The sequence below is a fragment of the Artemia sp. Qi Xiang Cuo genome, chromosome 2 (assembly GCF_049724085.1).
Source record: "Artemia sp. Qi Xiang Cuo chromosome 2, ASM4972408v1, whole genome shotgun sequence".
Classification (NCBI taxonomy): Eukaryota; Metazoa; Arthropoda; class Branchiopoda; order Anostraca; family Artemiidae; genus Artemia; species Artemia sp. Qi Xiang Cuo.
The window spans coordinates 83,556,566-83,574,567 of NC_142795.1; the positions used below are offsets into that span (position 1 = coordinate 83,556,566).

Consider the following 18,002-nt stretch of genomic DNA (forward strand, 5'->3'; position numbering starts at 1 on the left):
TGTGGTTGCCTTCTTTGCCTTTCCTGGGAGACATATTTTAGCATGATCCAGTCAAAGAACTTCGTATGGCCCGATTACAGGAAAAACGGATTTATTTTTTCTTCATTCCGTAGATGAACTAACAACGTAATCATAGGCAGCGCAATAGCGCTGCCTAAATAAAGAACGATGTTGGCACAATGTATTATTTATTTGTTTTTTTGCTTCTTGGTCTTAGACCAGGGCACTTCGTATCGAAGGAGTTGTCGTAGAAACTTCGAAAAGGGCTCATTTGATTGGAAATTGGAGTGGCTTGCCCTTTTCAATAGTCGAAAGTGATTGAAAGGAAACTAACACCCCTTCCACACCCACCATTTCCCCAAACACATCCAATCAAAACTTTGAGATAGCTATTTTGTTCAGGGTAGCTGATTTCCAGATAGAAATTATGTTTTTGAGGAGGACACTCAGCCCTCAAGGCAAGGGTTGTAAGTTATGCCCTGGAGGCATGTAAGGTTTTTATAGAAAGTGTTGTCGTAGAAACTTTAAAAAAGGCTCGTTCGATTGGAAATTCAAAGGGCAAGTGCCCTTTATAATAGTCGAAAATGATTGGAGGGCAACTAACCCCCCTCTCACGCCCACCTTTCCCCAAAAAAATCCGATCAAATTTTGAGATAGCCTTTTTGTTCAACGTAGTTGAAAGTTCTGGAAATTAGGTCTTTGAGGATGAAAACCCCCCACAGCCCTCAGGATAAGGGTTGTAAGTTATGCCCTGGGGGCATTTAAGGTTTTTTATAGAAAGTTGTGTTATAGAAACTTCAAAAAAGGCTCGTTCGATTGGAAATTCAAAGGGCCAGTGCCCTTTTTAATAGTCGAAAGTGATTAGAGGGCAACTAACCCCCCTCTCCCGGCAACCTTTTCCCCAAACACATCAACTCACAATTTTGATATAGCTATTTTGTTCAACGTAGTTGAAAGTTCTGGAAATTAGGTGTTTGAGGATAACAGCCCCCCCACAGCTCTCAGGACAAGTATTGTAAAATATGCCCTGGGGGCATATAAGGTTTTTTGTAGAAAACATTGACGTAGAAACTTCAAAAATGGCTCATACGATTGGAAATTGAAATGGATAGTGCCCTTTTTAACAGTCGAGAGTGATTGGAAGGCAACTAACACTCCTTCCACGCCCAACATTTATCCAAACACATCCAATCAAAATTTAGAGATAGCCATTTTGTTCAAATTAGTTGAAAGGTCTGACACTCCCCCCACAGCCCTCGGGGTAAGGGTTGTAAGCTATGCCTTGGGGGGATATAAGGTTTTTATTGAAAGATTTGTCGTAGAAACTTGAAAAAATGCTCATTCGATTGGAAATTCAAAGGGCTAGCGTCTTTTTTGATAGTCGAATGTGATTTGAGGGCAACTAACCCCCCTTTCACGTCCACCGTTCCCCCAAACACATCCAATCAAAATTGTTACATAGCCCTTTTGTTGAACATAGTTTTAAATTTTAGAAATTAGGTCTTTGAGTATAATAGCCCCCTCAGAGCCATGGGGGCAAGGGTTGTTAGTTATGCCCTGGGGGCATATAAGGTTTTTATGGACAGTGATGTTGTAGAAACTGCAAAAGGGCTCATTTGATTGGAAACTAGAAGGGCTTGTGCCTTTTTTAGTAGTCGAAATTTAGTGGAGTATAACTAACACCCCTCTCACACCCACCATTTCCCCAAACACATCCAATCAAAATTTTGAGATAGCCATTTTGTTTGACGTATTTAAAAAGTCTGGAAATTATGTTTTTGAGGATGACACTCCCCCACAGCCCTCAGGGCAATGGTTGTTAGTTAATGCCCTGGGGGCATATAAGGTTTTTTTTTTTTATAGAAAGCGTTGTCGTAGAAACTTCAAAAAGGAATCATTCGATTGGAAATTGAGACGGCTAGTGCCCTTTTTAATAGTCGAAAGTGATTGAATGACAAGTAACCCCCCCCCCTCACGCACCCCCCATTTCCCCAAACACATCCAATAAAAGTTTTGAGATAGCCATTTTGTTCAACGTAGTTGAAAGGTCCGGAAATTATGTCTTTGAGGAAGACAACCCCCTCACAGACCTCAGGGCAAGGGTTGTAATTTATGCCCTGGGGCATATAAGGTTTTTATATAAAGCGTTGTAGTAGAAATTTCGAAGGGGGCTAATTTAGATTGAAATTCAAGGGAACATTTCCTATTTTTAAAGCCGAAAATAACTGGAGGGCAGCACACTCCTCATTCACACCACACATTTCCCCGCACACCCCGAATCACAGTTTTGGGTTAGCTATTTTCTTCACCTTAGTTAATAGTTCTGGAAATTAGGTCTTTGAGGATGACACTCCCCCCCCCCCCGGCCCTCAAGGCAAGGGTTGTAAGTTATGCCCTGGGGACATATAAGGTTTTTATTGAAAGCGTTGTCGTAGATACTTCAAAGGGGTTCGTTTGATTGGAAATTGAAAGGGCTAGTGCCATTTTTTATAGTTGAAAGTGATTGAAGGGCAACTAACGCCCCTCTCACGCCCACCATTCCCCAAACATATCCAATCAAAATTTTGAGATATTCATTTTGTTTAACGTAGTTGAAAGTTCTGGAAATTAGGTCTTTAAGGATGACACCCCCCTCACAGCCCTCAGGGCAAGGGTTGTAATTTATGCCCTATGGACATATAAGGTGTTTATGGAAAGCGCTGTGGTAGAAAGTCAAATAGAGCTCATTCGATTGAAAATTGAAAGGGCTAGTCCCTTTTTAATGGTCGAAAGTGATTGGAAGGCTTGACATTTTTATAGTAAAGATCAATGTGGGCATAATGTATTATTTTTTGTTGTTGTTTAGACCAGTGCACTTTGTATCGAAGGAGTTGTAGTGGGAACTTCGAAAAGGGCTCATTCGATTGAAAATAGAAAGGACTAATGCCCTTTTAAATAGTCTAAAGTGATTGGAGGGTAACTAGTAACCCTCCCAGGTCCATCTAGCTCATTGCTCGTTTTGTTTAATACATTAATGTTGCTTTAAGATTAAATCAAAATGCACTGTGTTAATGCTAATTTCCAATAAGGCATCTCGGCTGTATCCCAAGAACGACTGAGGGTATTATCTTCAAACTTTCGGGGCTACTTCTGCTCTTAAAATTTAACCAAATCAAAATAGCGTAATTGTATCCAAGCTATCAAAGAAAGTAAACAGATTTTTTTGCGAATGGTATTAAGTTTCCTATTTCAGATCAAATAGAGGAGGTATGAAACTAAATTAAACACTACATTTTTGTGTCCAGATTTTTAAAAGCGTGTATGTTGTTAAAAATTGCTGAAAATTTTTCTCGAGCATACAAATAGCAGGCCAAACTATAAAGTCTTAAAAAACAAAAAAGATTTTAAGAATTATTTTCATTTTCCCTGAAAAGACTATGTCAATATAAAACGAACAGAAATTAATTAAAAAAATATTTTCCACGAAATAAGTTTTTCAAAGAAAAGTGAAGAACTCCATTAAACAAAAATGAGTAAAAATCAAATCAAATAATCTACCAATCGTGAAACTACCACAAATCAGCATCGATAAATAGACGAAACCCAAAACGAACAGAAATTAAAATAAATAACTGAGTCAAACTCAAAACTAGCAGAAATTAACATGAGTAGGGTTCAAAACTCCTATGCCTTCCCAAGGCCAGAACATAATTTACACTTTACTGAAAAAAATACAAATGAATGTGCATTGTCAGTTTAATATACATATACTGATATTTAGTAATAAAAATGTTAATATTATTTGATTTATTGAAGTTATAAAAGTAAAAACACTTATATATATATATATATATATATATATATATATATATATATATATATATATATATATATATATATATATATATATATATATATATATATGTATGTATATATATATGTATATATATATATGTATATATATATATGTATATATATATGTATATATATATATATATATATATATATATATATATATATATATATATGTATATATATATATATATGTATATATATGTATATATATATATGTATATATATGTATATATATATATATATATATATATATATATATATATATATATATATATATATATATATATATATATATATATATATATATATATATATATATACATTCGCTATTTTTGTCGGGACTTCTTAAACCAAAATCATATTCTGCTAAAAAAGACCAGATTCTAAAAACTGGCTTACGATGAGAGGTAAAATTGAGTGCTTGTCAAAAAGATTAGAGACAAAGAAACGAACTAGCAAAGGAGAACAACAAACAAACAAAGAATTAAAAGTATTTGCGTATCCCCAGCTGTCGTCCAAATTAACACTCTTTAATCTTTCATAATATAAAGTTTCCAAATAGTTTGAAAGGAAAAATGTAGAATTATTTTGTTGGTCGATAAAAAACATGGCATTCTTTCATGGTGTGTCTTTTCCGCGTGAGTCATGTCTATGTTTAATTCCGAGATGAAAAATGTATTCTTGGAAAGCATACTTCTATGAAACAGCCATTTGCAATGTCGGTTTATTGGCTGGTTTTTTACGTCTGTAGGATTCAAGATTGAAATGGTTTATTTTGTAAGTTTTTATATTCTTCAAAGTTTTTAAGGTGTGTTTGCTGTCCTTTCTCAGAGTACCTGTTTAATTTTTTATTTACTTACTTTTAGTTTGTTTAAATGTTGATTCCATTCAATGCATTTGAAAAAAAAATACTTGAAAAAGGATGTAACAATACAATTGAATATAATTCAGTGTGGGATGTGACGTAGCAAGCTTTTGATGAACATTGGATTTTAGATCCAAATCCAATCATACATTGAAAAACTTTGAAACCACTGCCATGCCAATGAAAACTTTCATTGGCATGGCCCAAACATAGTATCTATAAACAACAATAATAAACAAATTTAATAACGAAAAAATAAATAAAAAAGTCAAATCTAAGAGCGTATCGAGGATTTTTGTTCGGGGGGGGGGGGGGGTAAAAAAACTTTAAAATGCACATCAAAAGTTTGTTAGTTTGCCTTTTGTTACGTTTTTCAAGTTGGAATAATTTCTGAGAGGGGTTCGAACCCGGTAGCCCCTTTCCCTAGATACGGCCTTGGTCACAACTTTAAGTTTTAGTCAAATCAATAAAAGGTACTATAATAATTAAATTAGGCCAAGACATGAAAGATTATCAAAAACTAGTAATGGAAATAAACGAACAAAATTCGGCACAAATCTCTGCGAATAGTGCTATGACCTGGAATAAACCGGTTACAATTTTGGAACTTTCACAGGCGCTTCTCTGGGGAGTCGGGATCAAAGAAGGACATAGGGAGGCGAAAGGAAATTCTTGTAGATAGAAAGGAGGAGGAGGATCGAAACCAATTTCATACAAATGCTCTGAGGAGGGATATAAAGCGGTTCAAGTTTAACTGCTTTTACATAAAAAAAGTAAGGCAACGGGGAACCTTCGTATATGATTTGCAGGGGACCCCTTCTGAACCCATTAAATTTGTTCACTTTGTTCTTTTGATAGAGTGAAATTCCAAAGAGGACGTTCATATTGTAAAAGTAGGCGGATAAACATGCAGAAAATTAATTTTAGTTATCCTTAGGCACACTGAATTTCTTTAGGATTTTCAGCATTTGGATAGCACCGTTTGCGCTTTCGTGAGCATTGAATTTTTTGATTCTTTAGTTTAATATTATAATCCGATTACAGGGTCACACGAGTCAGATATTTCTGTTCCATTCCAGTGATTTGCCATGTCAAGCGGTTTTTGGTAACGAATGCAAGTAAAGAGCCATCCATCCCAGCAGTCAACGAAACTTGAAGAACTGGAACGAAACTCTAGTGACGATGGAGTATTAAAACATACTACTTTTTGTGTGTTTGTTTGTTTCGGTGTCCCCATGCTGAGGTGGCCCCCCACGACCCTCGTGCCAGCACTTCTTTGTTTTCTATGTTTTTTTTTGTGTTTTTTTTTGGCAGACCAAGATAATTTTCGCTTTTATTATAATTATGACGAGATGTATTGTTTTGTAGTAAGTCCCACTATTTATATACCGAACTTTACGAGCTCTGCCCACCGTTATGGGTAAAAGTTTTTTTGTAGTTTTAAGTGAATTAAATAAAATAATTAAAGAGTTACCATGTTCCATTTCCCAACTGTTCCTGTGAGTCCCTGTTAGTCAGAAAATAGGATATTAAGCATTTTGAAAATAAACAAAAACGACCTAGGATCTTCTAGAAATCTTGTAAATCCAGGTATGCATAGCTGAAGCACGAAATCAATTTTAATACTCATAAGCCAAAAATGAAACAAACCAAGAACCTAAAAATTAAATGAAATAAAAAAAAAAACAGAAAAGAATTTCCACGATCATACATAAAATTTGGTTTTGTTCTTGAGGAATTTGTTTCTTCACGACTTTGTTTAATGCCCATTAACAATGAGATGTTACTAATATTGAGATTCAGCTAGTGTTATTTTGAGCAAATCATATTTTTCGCAGAATTTTACAATTGGCTGGGAAATCCTATGAAAAATGTTGATTGGTTCAAATTAGCACCAGCTAAATATTGGTATAGGTAAAATCTCATTACGACTGAGTCTTTACCACCGCTCGTACATGTGGGCGGAGACTGAGTAATGCGACTAAATGAAGACGTGGTTCGACAAATTGATCGTTCGCTATGCTCTATAAAAAATACCTGTAAATCTACATTTAACACAAAATATTAAATACTCCAGCTCAAACTACAACAACTAATTTGTGACCAATTTTTGGTTGAATGACTTACAGCTAAAAAACAATTGTTTAACTTAGTTAAAAAAAAAAAAAAAAAAGGAAGAAGAACAATAAGTTTAAACAAGGAAAATGAAAAGTAAGGAAAACAAGCTAAAACTAAGTGAAAATAAGGAAGAAAGAGACTTACCACCTTCATACATAGAATGTGGTCTTGCCCTTGAAGGATTTGTTCCAGCACGACTCTGTTTACCCCCACTCATGCAGGTGGGTGGAGATTGAGTAGCATGATTGAAGGGAGATGTGGTACTAACATTTCCAGTGGAGAAAACCCTTCGGTGACCTTTAAAGCTTTCTTGGTTTTTCGAAGTCTTCAACAGAAAAAGAAAACAAAGTCATGAAAAATAACTACTTGAGTAAAAAGGGTCGGAAGTAGTTTGAGAAGCCCTGGAGAACAGTTCAGAGGGACAAATAGCACAAGATACTAATGTATCAGGATTCATAAGCGGGGTAAGAGATTTAGCACTGTTTCAAAAATTCAGAAAAAGTCACTTCCCGGAACAAGACGTAGCATCATCACCTTTTTTCTCTTCTCCCTGCAGTCCCTGCAGATCCTTGCAAGGAGGGGGGGGGGGGCACGATGATATTTTTGTCTTTGATTGCTCAAATTTAGTGTTGTATTTTTGAAGAAATACAGGTCAAGTACGAAAAAAAGGTGATATGAGAGGTAATTTGAGCCGATCAGATTTTTCATAGAATTTTATGATTGGCTGGGAATTCTATGAAAAAATTTGATTGCTTGTGTTTTAGGTGGAAAGCTCGTGCGCCACCACTATATGATATGGTCTCCTATAGGCTACCACTCTTTAATCTCTAAGGCCACACCAGTGCCGCAGGTGGTATCGCTAGCATACGGTAACTTGATCGAGCGATTAAAAGGGCTCTACAGTTTCTTCGCGTACTGGGGTTGCAACCAGTATGTGTGCAAAACGTGTATAACCTTTTCAAGGGCCAAACTTCCAAGCGTGCCACACCCTGTGTCACCACCAATATCTCTCTAACTATCTCTTTGGAGGGTAAACGGACCCTCATGTACATATATTGACGACGGTACTTCTCGCAACTCTTTTCCTGCCCTGAATGGGTTCGGGGAAAAATAATCTCACACAGTTGGAGAAAATAACTCACTTTTATTCCTCCAAGCAGTAGCGTATGTGGGGGGTGTGGGGGGCCCCCCCGGGTACCACCCCTAGTTGGGTGACAAAAATTGGTTTAAAAGGACTTATGATTGATTAGGGCCCGCCATGCAAAAAGTGGGGTAGCAAAGTAGCAATGCTACTTGGCAGTTTTCAAATTTGTTGGCAGATTTTGTCTGAAAATACAATTTTTAAAAATATAAAAACAATTTTTGCTCAAATAAAAGATGTCAAAACACTAGTTGTGCTCTGCCGTGCAAAAAGTGGAGTAGCATAGTAGCAATGCTACTTGGCAGTTTGCATGGCCTAGTAAAATTTGTTGGCAGATTTTGTCTGAAAATACCAGTGCTTCCACTATCCCCAAATCATGGGGGATTTCTCCAAAAATCCATCGTCTCGAAAAAAGATCGGTTCCCCAAAAATTCCCTTTCGTCCAGGGTTGCCACCCCTATTGATTTGTCACTAACGACAATTCATCCCTAGTAACTATTACTTTTACTTAACTTGACATAATGTATCACTACTTTCCTAAGTTTTTGTCTTAGTTATCTACTACACATCAAAAACCAGACATAGATCATTGAATTAATGACCTTTCTTCCTATTCTAGTAAAAGCATAACCTTTATAAGACTATATCATTTCATCGCAGATTCTCTTGTGACTCGTGGTAAAGAATTTCATTTGAACACGTTTACGCTCAGTGTAATTCTGAGCATCGATGCAAGGAGAATTATTTTAGACAGCTGGACCGTAAGTTTAATTTTTGTTTTCTTTTGCGATTCTGTTTAATTTTCCTAGGTCTGAAAATGAAAGAGAATTAGATTGAAAAATTATTCTAAAATGAAGAAGGGAAATGGAAGAAGAACTAAAAATATCGTTGTTAGAGTGCATTGACACGTTTCAACAAGAAATCGACACGCGTTGCCAGGGCATGGAAGTAAGATAACTTCGGTTTGCTATCTTGGTGACCAGGAACTTGCTAAAGTGTTCAGAAACTAAAGTGCTAAAATTAGTGGGCTGTTTAGCTGAGAATTAAGAAGAAATATCTTCAGCAGATATGTTAAATGAGATCCCACGTCTGAGAAGGTTTTTACAAGCGGCAAACGTTCCTGAAGAAGTGGCTCTGAAGTGGAGTTCTTTGAGACTACGGCAGTTTATAGTTGAATATGAGCATCCAAACTCTATTCCTAATCTAACTTTAGCATTAAGGTTTTACCTGACATTATGTGCATCTGTTGCTCTGTGTTCTATCGAGAGGAGTTTTTCTAAACTCAAGCTTATTAAAAGTTATTTCAGATCTACTATTAGCCAAGCTCGACTATCGAGCTTAGCCATGCTATCTATTGAAATTAGTGTAACAAGAAAGATAGATTTTGACGAGGCTATTTCTAAGTTTGCAGAAAATTAAGTTAGAAAGAAGAGGTTCTGTATGAAAACATTGGTTTTAAATACAGTACATTTTGTTAAATTTGTGCAGATAAATATATATATATATATATATATATATATATATATATATATATATATATATATATATATATATATATATATATATATATATATATATATATATATATATATATCATTCAATCACCTGGGTGTTCGAAGTCAAAGTACAAAAAAACATGGATAGTTTTATAGTAAAATACGAAGCTGACTCAAACGCCAGCCCCCGTTTCAGGTATAGCGGTTTCAAGTCTGGTTTCAAGGAGTTTCAAGCATAACCTGCACTAATACATTGAATTTTCGTTCAGTTACATCTCTTTGTGGGTATTCTCCGTGAAAGGGAGAGGGTTCTCAGACAGTTCTTAGTTAAGTGCTTATCCCCTTATCATCCCCTCCTGGTTTCAAGTATAGTTTCAAGGGGTTTCGTTCAGTTGTATGTCTTTGTGGACGCTCTTAGAAAAGGGGAGGGGGTTCTCATACAGTTCTTAGTAAAGTTCTTATCCCCTTATCATTCCCTCTCCTGAGTTCAAGTTTGGTTTCAGCTAAAATATGAAAGGGTGTTCGAAGTCAAAGTACAAAAAAACATGGATAGTTTTATAGTAAAATACGAAGCTAGAGCTATTCTTGTATTTCCTCTTAAAACGTTAATAAAATGTTAGTAATAAAATATTAATAAAATGTTAATAAAAGTTAAATGGGCCCCTGCCCATTTTAGCCTTACTTAATGTAAGCCACGTTTTGCTTAAATTTATCTCAGTTATTTACCTTAAAATGTTTACATACCAATGTTATACAGCACACAATTTACTTTTCCTTTCACTCCTTAATTCAAACATTTCAAATAGCTTTTATAATTCTGTTTCCACCATAAACAAATATGACTCAACAATATGTTTGTTGGGGGGTGGGGTGATAAGTTGAAATTCCACCCCGGGTCTCACAAGACATTGCTACGCCACTGCCTCCAAGCGTAACCTCCAACAAAATATGAACTCTACACATAAACTCTGCCGGAGACTTTGCAGTCTAGAAACGAACTAACTAAAAAATCATTATATTCAAACCACAGTTCATATAATTATCCAGTATGATCATTCTCTATCTCACCCATTATAAAAACCTGGACCGGGGTGCGAGTGCTCCGGAGAACGTTTTTTCAGATATAAACATAAGCGAAGTCAGATCTTTTCACGGGTAGACAAGTCAGACTGTGATCTAATCGGAAACAAGTGGAAACCCGCTATTACGAATAATGCACTTTGTTGGAAACAATCGGAAACAGACTAACCCGCATTCCCGCTAATGCAGAAATAAGTGGGAGGAGCTTTTTGTTCGCACCGAAGACGAAGACCAGAAATGATCTGCGATAAGCTTACTGGATAATTATATGAACTGTGATTCAAACAAAGAAACCTGGCGTAGGGGTGGACCCTCGATTGACCCTGGCCAATGCGATTAATGAGGGCTTAAAAACCACAAACTTTTGAATAACAGTATCTATCAATGGCCAAGTCGAGACAAACAAAATAAGATTCTTGACAAAAAGTTTACTTATTACGACACCACTGACTTAGCAACAAGGATTTATTTTGTCCTTTGAAATTATACTATAAGCAAATGTAATTAATAAAACGGGTCATTTTTCTGAAGAACAAAAAAAACAATTTTTGGAGCCCCCAGCAGTTTGAAATTAACTCTAGCTAGATTTCGGTGTCAGCAAAACCTCATTACGAATGGGCCTTTACCACCGCTCGTACATGTAGATCGAATGTTGATGTACATGTAGATTGAATAGACAGAGATTGAATGCTAAACAGTTAAAATCTCTGATTCTTCTAAATTCGGGTATGGCAAAACAAAAAGACCGACATCAACAAGGAGCCAGAAAGAAACCAGAAGAAAGGATACAAAGAAAACAGAGACTTTTTTTTGGAACTTTGTACGCCGCTCAGGCGGTTTGGAACTATGAGTTGCTACTAGCAGTAGATGCTGCTGACAAAGCAACTTAATGAGAAACATAATATTTTTCCAACGATTCCTAATGTTCTGATTAGATTATTCTAAGACATAAGATTGTAAGAGTTGAGAGTTTGAGTTTACGAATGAAACCTCAAATGTTATGGGAATGTAATTAATCGGTTTTTAGAAGTCGAACCAATATTGATCTAGAGAAACAACAACGAAGACCACACTGCCTTTCTAACATATTAACAAATACCAGGTAAAACAATAGATAATTTCCAAGACGGTGAAATGTCTACAAACCTTAAAACTAAAATTAAAACAGTCCCAGAATCATTACATCAATGAAGTTCACCCAAACACTTATAGAAGCGTTTTGCTGAGGAAGGCTCTTGGATATAGAGCCGAAATTTCATTTAAGGTTTGAACAAATTACGCTCTCTTGGAAATTGCCTATTGTTTTACCTGTTGTTAGTTTTTATCTTGAAAAATAATACACAAGTCCCTTTAAATTCCTTTTAAATCACCACAGTACGAAAATTCAATTTATTAATACAGCTACTAAAAAGATTAATTAAAAAAAAACTTTCCGAAAAATAAGTTTTTCAAAGAAAAGTAAAGGCCATTTTAAACTTAAGCTCGTCAAATACAAATACCTGTTAAACTTCAAACTCAAAACGAACAGAAATTACAATTAAAGAATAAATTAAACCCAAAACGAACAGAAATTAAATAAACAATCATAGCAAAAAACATACAACAAGTAATAATAATAATGAATAAATAGATCTTAAAGCGAGTAATGCTTAGATTGAATATGAAAATCAAGCTTAAAACGAAAACAAATATTTTGCTATTAAAGTATAAATGAAACTTAAAACGAACAGAAATTAAATAAACAATCAATGCGAAAAATCATACAATATATATTAATGTAAATGAATAAATAAATCTTAAAACGAGTGAAACTTAAATTGAATATGCAAATCAAGTTTGAATCGAATAAAAATAACTTGATTTGCATATTCAATTTAAGATTTATTTATTCATTTACATTAGTATATATTGTATGTTTGTTCGCATTGATTGTTATTTAATTTCTGTTCGTTTTAAGTTTCATTTATACTTTAATAGCAAAATATTTGTTTTTGTTTTAAGCTTGATTTTCATATTCAATCTAAGCATTACTCGCTTTAAGATCTATTTATTCATTTATATTATTACTTGTTGTATGTTTTTGCTATAATAGTTCATTTAATTTCTGTTCGTTTTGGGTTTCATTTATTCTTTAATAGTTATTTCTGGTCGTTTTGAGTTTTAATTTTAAAAGGTATATTTATCTCCTTAGCTTAAGTTTAAAATAGCCTTTACTTTTATTTAAAAAACTTATTTTTTGGAAATTTTTTTTTTAATTAATCTTATGAAATAACACATCCGTGGATGTTTGTAACATTGAAACATACCGGAGTTGTTGGGGCTGTTGGGGTTTGTCTCTGTTTTGGAAAATCCTCAGAAAGCAGAATCCCTCCAACATCAGTAGAATGCCTCTTGGGTGAAAATTTCCCGAGGGCCTCGCGATTGAGCCTCTTGATAACCGACTGGACCACACTAGAAGTAGCTGCCAGAGGTTCAGGAGATACCTGCAAGAAAAGTTTTCTTGAAACTCAAAAGAACTGGTCCTATACAGGCCAAAGGACAGGAGAGCCCTTGTATTCTACAGGTATTATTTTGTTATACAGTATTACAACATACTAGCCAAAGAACCTATAGGGCCCATTCGACGAAACAGAAAGTTATCCCTCCCTTTACACATCCCCGTCCCTCCAATAGAAAACCAAAAAGTTCAAAAACAATCCCCCAGTCGTGAGACAAAACAGGGTATGCTTACCAAACCTGAAAGTTCACTTCAATCTAATCTAAATTGTTATCCATATGCGGTCTCTATCATGAGAAACACTTCCTTGCCATCAGGCTCTAAGTACTCGTTTAACATCAGGGGATAGTTAATTTCTATAAAATTAAGACTAGATTGCTATTGTACTATAAGACTTACCTTAAATATACAGGTTTTTCGACTGCAAGGAAGTAAAATTCCGAAATAAGTTTAAACTAGATTTTCCTGGACTAAATGGTGCTAAAGCAAGGTGTTTTAAGGCTATCTCTGCTCATACGACCACAATTTTCTTCCAGTTTTTTACGATAGAAAAGAATGAAACAAGGGAGTAGGAATTCTCTCTAAATGCATATTTAAATTTCCCTAGGAAATCAGCGTAAATAATTTGCTAGTCAGTATCCTTGGATCCAGATACTGAAAAATCTCTGGTACCTCCAGTAGAATGGGCACTTTATGTGAGCCACAACATGGCTTTCTATACAGAGGCAATGGCTCTACTATACAGACATGGCTTTAATATACAGAGGCGATGGATAGAGAGGCTTGGATAGAGAGGCAATTGAGCAGTAACTACCATTTAAGCTAATCAGAGCATCTTCTCTAAGGCTTGCTTCACAATCACAATTTTAAAAGACAAGCAATAAATAATAAAAAATAACACAAAAAAATCCCTGTAGACAGAAACTGATAAAAGGTGGGATGATTCTTTTAGGACACAGAATACGGCATCAAACCAGGCCTAGTCATAAAAGCAAATTTGAAGAGAAACTGACAGTTTTAGCTTCAAATTAGTGATGAAGAAGGAAAAGAAGGTAAAGGATACGGCACTAGACTTTTATTTTTATTACTAGATTTATTAGTGATGAAGAAGGACAAGAAGGTAAAGGACACGGCATTTGACTTTTCATTTTTATTAATTAAAAAAACTTTTTCCACAAAATAAGTTTTTCAAAGAAAGTTAAAGAAAAGTAAAAAAGTAAAGAAAAGTAAAAAACTTGGTGATGCACTCCTACCAACAAGTGTCAACGTCCTCCATAAGCAATTTCAGGCCTATTACCTATAACTCACTATACATTCATGACTAAAAATATTATGCGGAGATGGCGAGGCGGTCGACAATAAATAACATATCTAGCAAAATGTCATTTAGCCCCCCAAAAAAAAACAACCAAAGAAACAAAACTCAACAGAACTATTCATTAACATAATCCAATGCAATGCTGTAACGTTGACCACACTACAGTTTCCTCGAGGGGTGCCATTCTTCAGGATCACTCTACGCCCCAGTTCTAAACAGACAAACTCATGAAGCATACAGCCGACACCAAAACGAGGACACAGACGCAAGGTCTCTCTTCGGAAATAAGGAAAGGGGATGAACATAAAGCAGGGTAGAGATCCTAAACCTGTTCTCAATACTGGAACAGCTCCAACCATTTAACCCCAGCCTATTCTTCGTCAGGGCATTTAGCCGGCCGAAAATAAATTTATACAATTATACGAACAAATGCTTAGATTTTCTGGCTCGTGCTAAGTCTCAAATGAATGGAACGTTCCCTAACACACTTATCTCAGCAAATTTCAAATTAGTTGTGTGGAAGAAAATTCTATAAATCATATCAAATGCCAGCGTTTTATATTCAGCTTTGCATGTGTTACTAGAAATTAGCTACAATTCAGCTTTGCATGTGCAGAGAAGCATTTTGTAAACTATATCAGCAAATGCTAACATTTTCCAGCCCGTCTTTAGATCATCAATATCAAAAAGTTTGCTGTCGCACCCAACCTACTATAACACTCTAGTTTGGCTGCGCGGAAAAAAATCTCATGAAGCATATCAACAAATGCTGACATTAGCTGGCCAAAAATGATTTATAAAATTAAATCAACCAATGCATTTTCCGGCTCGTACTAAAGTTATAAATGAAGAAAGTTTTTTTTTTTTTGCACACCTCACCTACACTGTTCAATCTTCGATGTTCGGTTAGCAATTTTATAAATACGTCGACAAATGCCAACATTTTAAGTGAAAAATAATCAAAACGGTTGGCAACATACCTACTTTACACTGGTCACTAGTAAAAAAATAATACAAAAAAATAATACAAAAAACAACTCTCTAAAAGCGACAAACCGAAATCATAAAAATCGGTCCGTAAAAATCGACTCTAAACAACAACTCTTTAATAATGAAACTTGATTAATTCAGCTATATACTGTATTAAGAAAAAAATGAATACAGCCTATTATGACGTTACTAAATTCCACTATAAAGCTAGGTGAGGTGATGATCGAGTATAATCATTTAGATTAAAATTTAGCTAGGAGATAGCAGATTTAAAAGGAGTCGATTAAAATTTAGCTAGGAGATAGCAGATTTAAAAGGAGTCGATTAAAATTTATCTAGGAGATAGCAGATTTAAAAGGAGTCGAGTAAAATTTAGCTAGGAGAAGTGATGATTGAGCATAATGTTGGTAAATCATTCAGATTAATTGAGTATATTACATAATAAAACCCATTCGTTTTTAATCATAAATTCGTCCAAGGTACACAAGAAACTAAGCAAGTCTATTACCTAAGTTGGCAGAGCGTGTGATAAGACGCTGGTTGGTTGACTGGGGTTACACACACTTCCAAATTATATGAAGTAAGATTGCATTCCTACTGTACAACAAGAATTACCAAATATTTACAGGTTTTACAACTGCCAAGTATTGAAAGTCAGAAAAAAAAAACACAATTACCATTGATAAAATCACAGCAAAGGGTAATTTCATAATAGACAAAGTGGTTTTTAGGGATATCTACTCAAACATCACAGGATTTCTTTCCACGAACAGAGGATTGTGGATTCGTGTCCTACACTTTAAAGTTTCATTGACGCAATGAATAAAAAGAATATTCTTTTTTGGTATATTTTTTTAGTATACTCTTTTTTTGTTTTTTTTTCAGTATTTTTTTTTTTAGCATATTATTTTTTTTTTTAGTATATTCTTTTTTGGGTATAAGTTGCATTTACGGAGTAAAAAAGGGTATCAGGCTGTTTTGTACGTGCTGTCATTAGACACATGTCGTCAGAGCAAAAGCCAGAAGTGTCTAAAAGATACTTTTAGGGTTTTAGTTCCGTGTGCAAATTTTTGGCATTTTGTTTTTCTGTTGTTCAATACATTTAATTTTTCAATGTTTGATGATAATTTTTGTATCATTCAACAGCTGATATTGTGATTTATCCATCTACGGGTTCCAATGAAAATGCGGAAAAGGGGTAAATTCAATGAAAATAGTTTTCATTGGGTATTTTTTCGTAATCTAGCATCACCAACACCCATCCACCCCCCTAGTTGAACACACAAGTTTGTCGTCCGATACGCTTTGTTGCTGATGCAAAATAAAGGCAATTATTTACAGAGAAACTTCTTTTCTCTTTTTAAAAATGTTTACCTTAGAGCTTCCGGGGGCTGGGGAAGCCGGCTCAATAAGCACGGATTCCGACATGACATGATAGTGTACTTGACCACTTTGCTCGGGAGACGCTCCTGGAATAGCTCCCTTTGACATCTGAGTATTCTGACTAGGACCAGTCCGCAAACTGCTAAATAAACGAAATATATCAGAACTAAAAGTAATTAAGAAATAAGAAAAACAAAACCATTTTACAGCAAAGTAATTATGAAATTCGAAAAATTATAAATATTGAAAAAAAAAAATAGGGGAACACGCACCTTAAAATTACGGATTGTGAATTTTCTACTATAAAAACTGTAATTACAAGTTATCAATTTATTTTTACTTGCAGTCGCAACAAGCATGGTGTTATTTTATTTTACACTAAGGTAGGTAATACACAATCCCAGAATCAGGGATTTCTTTTTCAAGAACTATAATTAAGAGACAGGAACAATACATAACAACCAAACGCCTATAAAAACTTTAAGGCTTTTATTGGCGTTTAAACTTTAATTGGTGTTAACACTTTAAGGCCAAATAAAACTTTAGAGGGGGATACAACGCTTTCTGTTTCACGAAAAGGCCTCATATGATTAGAAAAAAAAATGAGTTTTCAAATCAAAATATTTTGAGTCAGCATTATTCAATGTATTTAAAAAAAAAGAAAACCCTGTATGCCCAAAAATAATAAAAAAGAAAAAAAAAGTGAGTATTACACAACTGGATGAAAGCTACAAAGATCAAACATCTCCTTCCCTGATAAGAGAACCCTGGAAAGGATATGTGGAGGTTTGTTTTCAAACTCAAAAAATGCTTATTTTGCACTTACTCTAAAAAATAGAGTCTTTTTCCATTCTTAATTCATGTTCAAGAAAACGTTATTCTTAGAAAGAGGTACTCTAACAGTCAAAGACTTCCCCGCCCCCCTTATCCCTTCCAAAAATTACAAACGCTCCCGTATTTCTGCGTATTATTTATTAAAATTATCAAATAAAAAGAACATTGCCCCTCAGGACAAAATATCCACGTGCCTGACAACAAGGTATACCCATTTATTCCTTCGCATATTAAAATAGAAAATCATATATGGAAAAATAGAAACTAATAGCATATAATTGGAGAAAAACCACAAGCACTGAGCCTAGACTTTCTTGATAAGAGCCATTTGACTGGAAAGCAGTTTTGGAAGAGATTTCAAACCTGGGCAATCTTTTGTTTTTATTGGAATATGCTTATTTTTATTAATAAGCCTTTTGTTTAATAAACACTATTTTTTCAAATCA

General features: G+C 34.8%; 1 protein-coding gene across 2 annotated transcripts in view; it reads right to left on the reverse strand.

Annotated features, from left to right (window-relative positions):
• The window catches only part of LOC148955708 (uncharacterized), a 104,947-nt gene that overhangs the window by 76,014 nt on the left and 10,931 nt on the right, over window positions 1–18,002 (reverse strand). The window contains exons 4-6 of one of the 2 annotated variants that reach the window (XM_089103598.1): window positions 16,714–16,861; window positions 12,841–13,017; window positions 6,962–7,142 (exon numbers count right to left, since the gene is read on the reverse strand). In XM_089103598.1, the coding sequence (XP_088959724.1) occupies window positions 6,962–7,142; window positions 12,841–13,017; window positions 16,714–16,861 (506 nt within the window). Of the gene's footprint in view, window positions 1–6,961; window positions 7,143–12,840; window positions 13,018–16,713; window positions 16,865–18,002 lie in introns of both variants that reach the window. The other variant, XM_089103595.1, reaches the window with a different exon arrangement.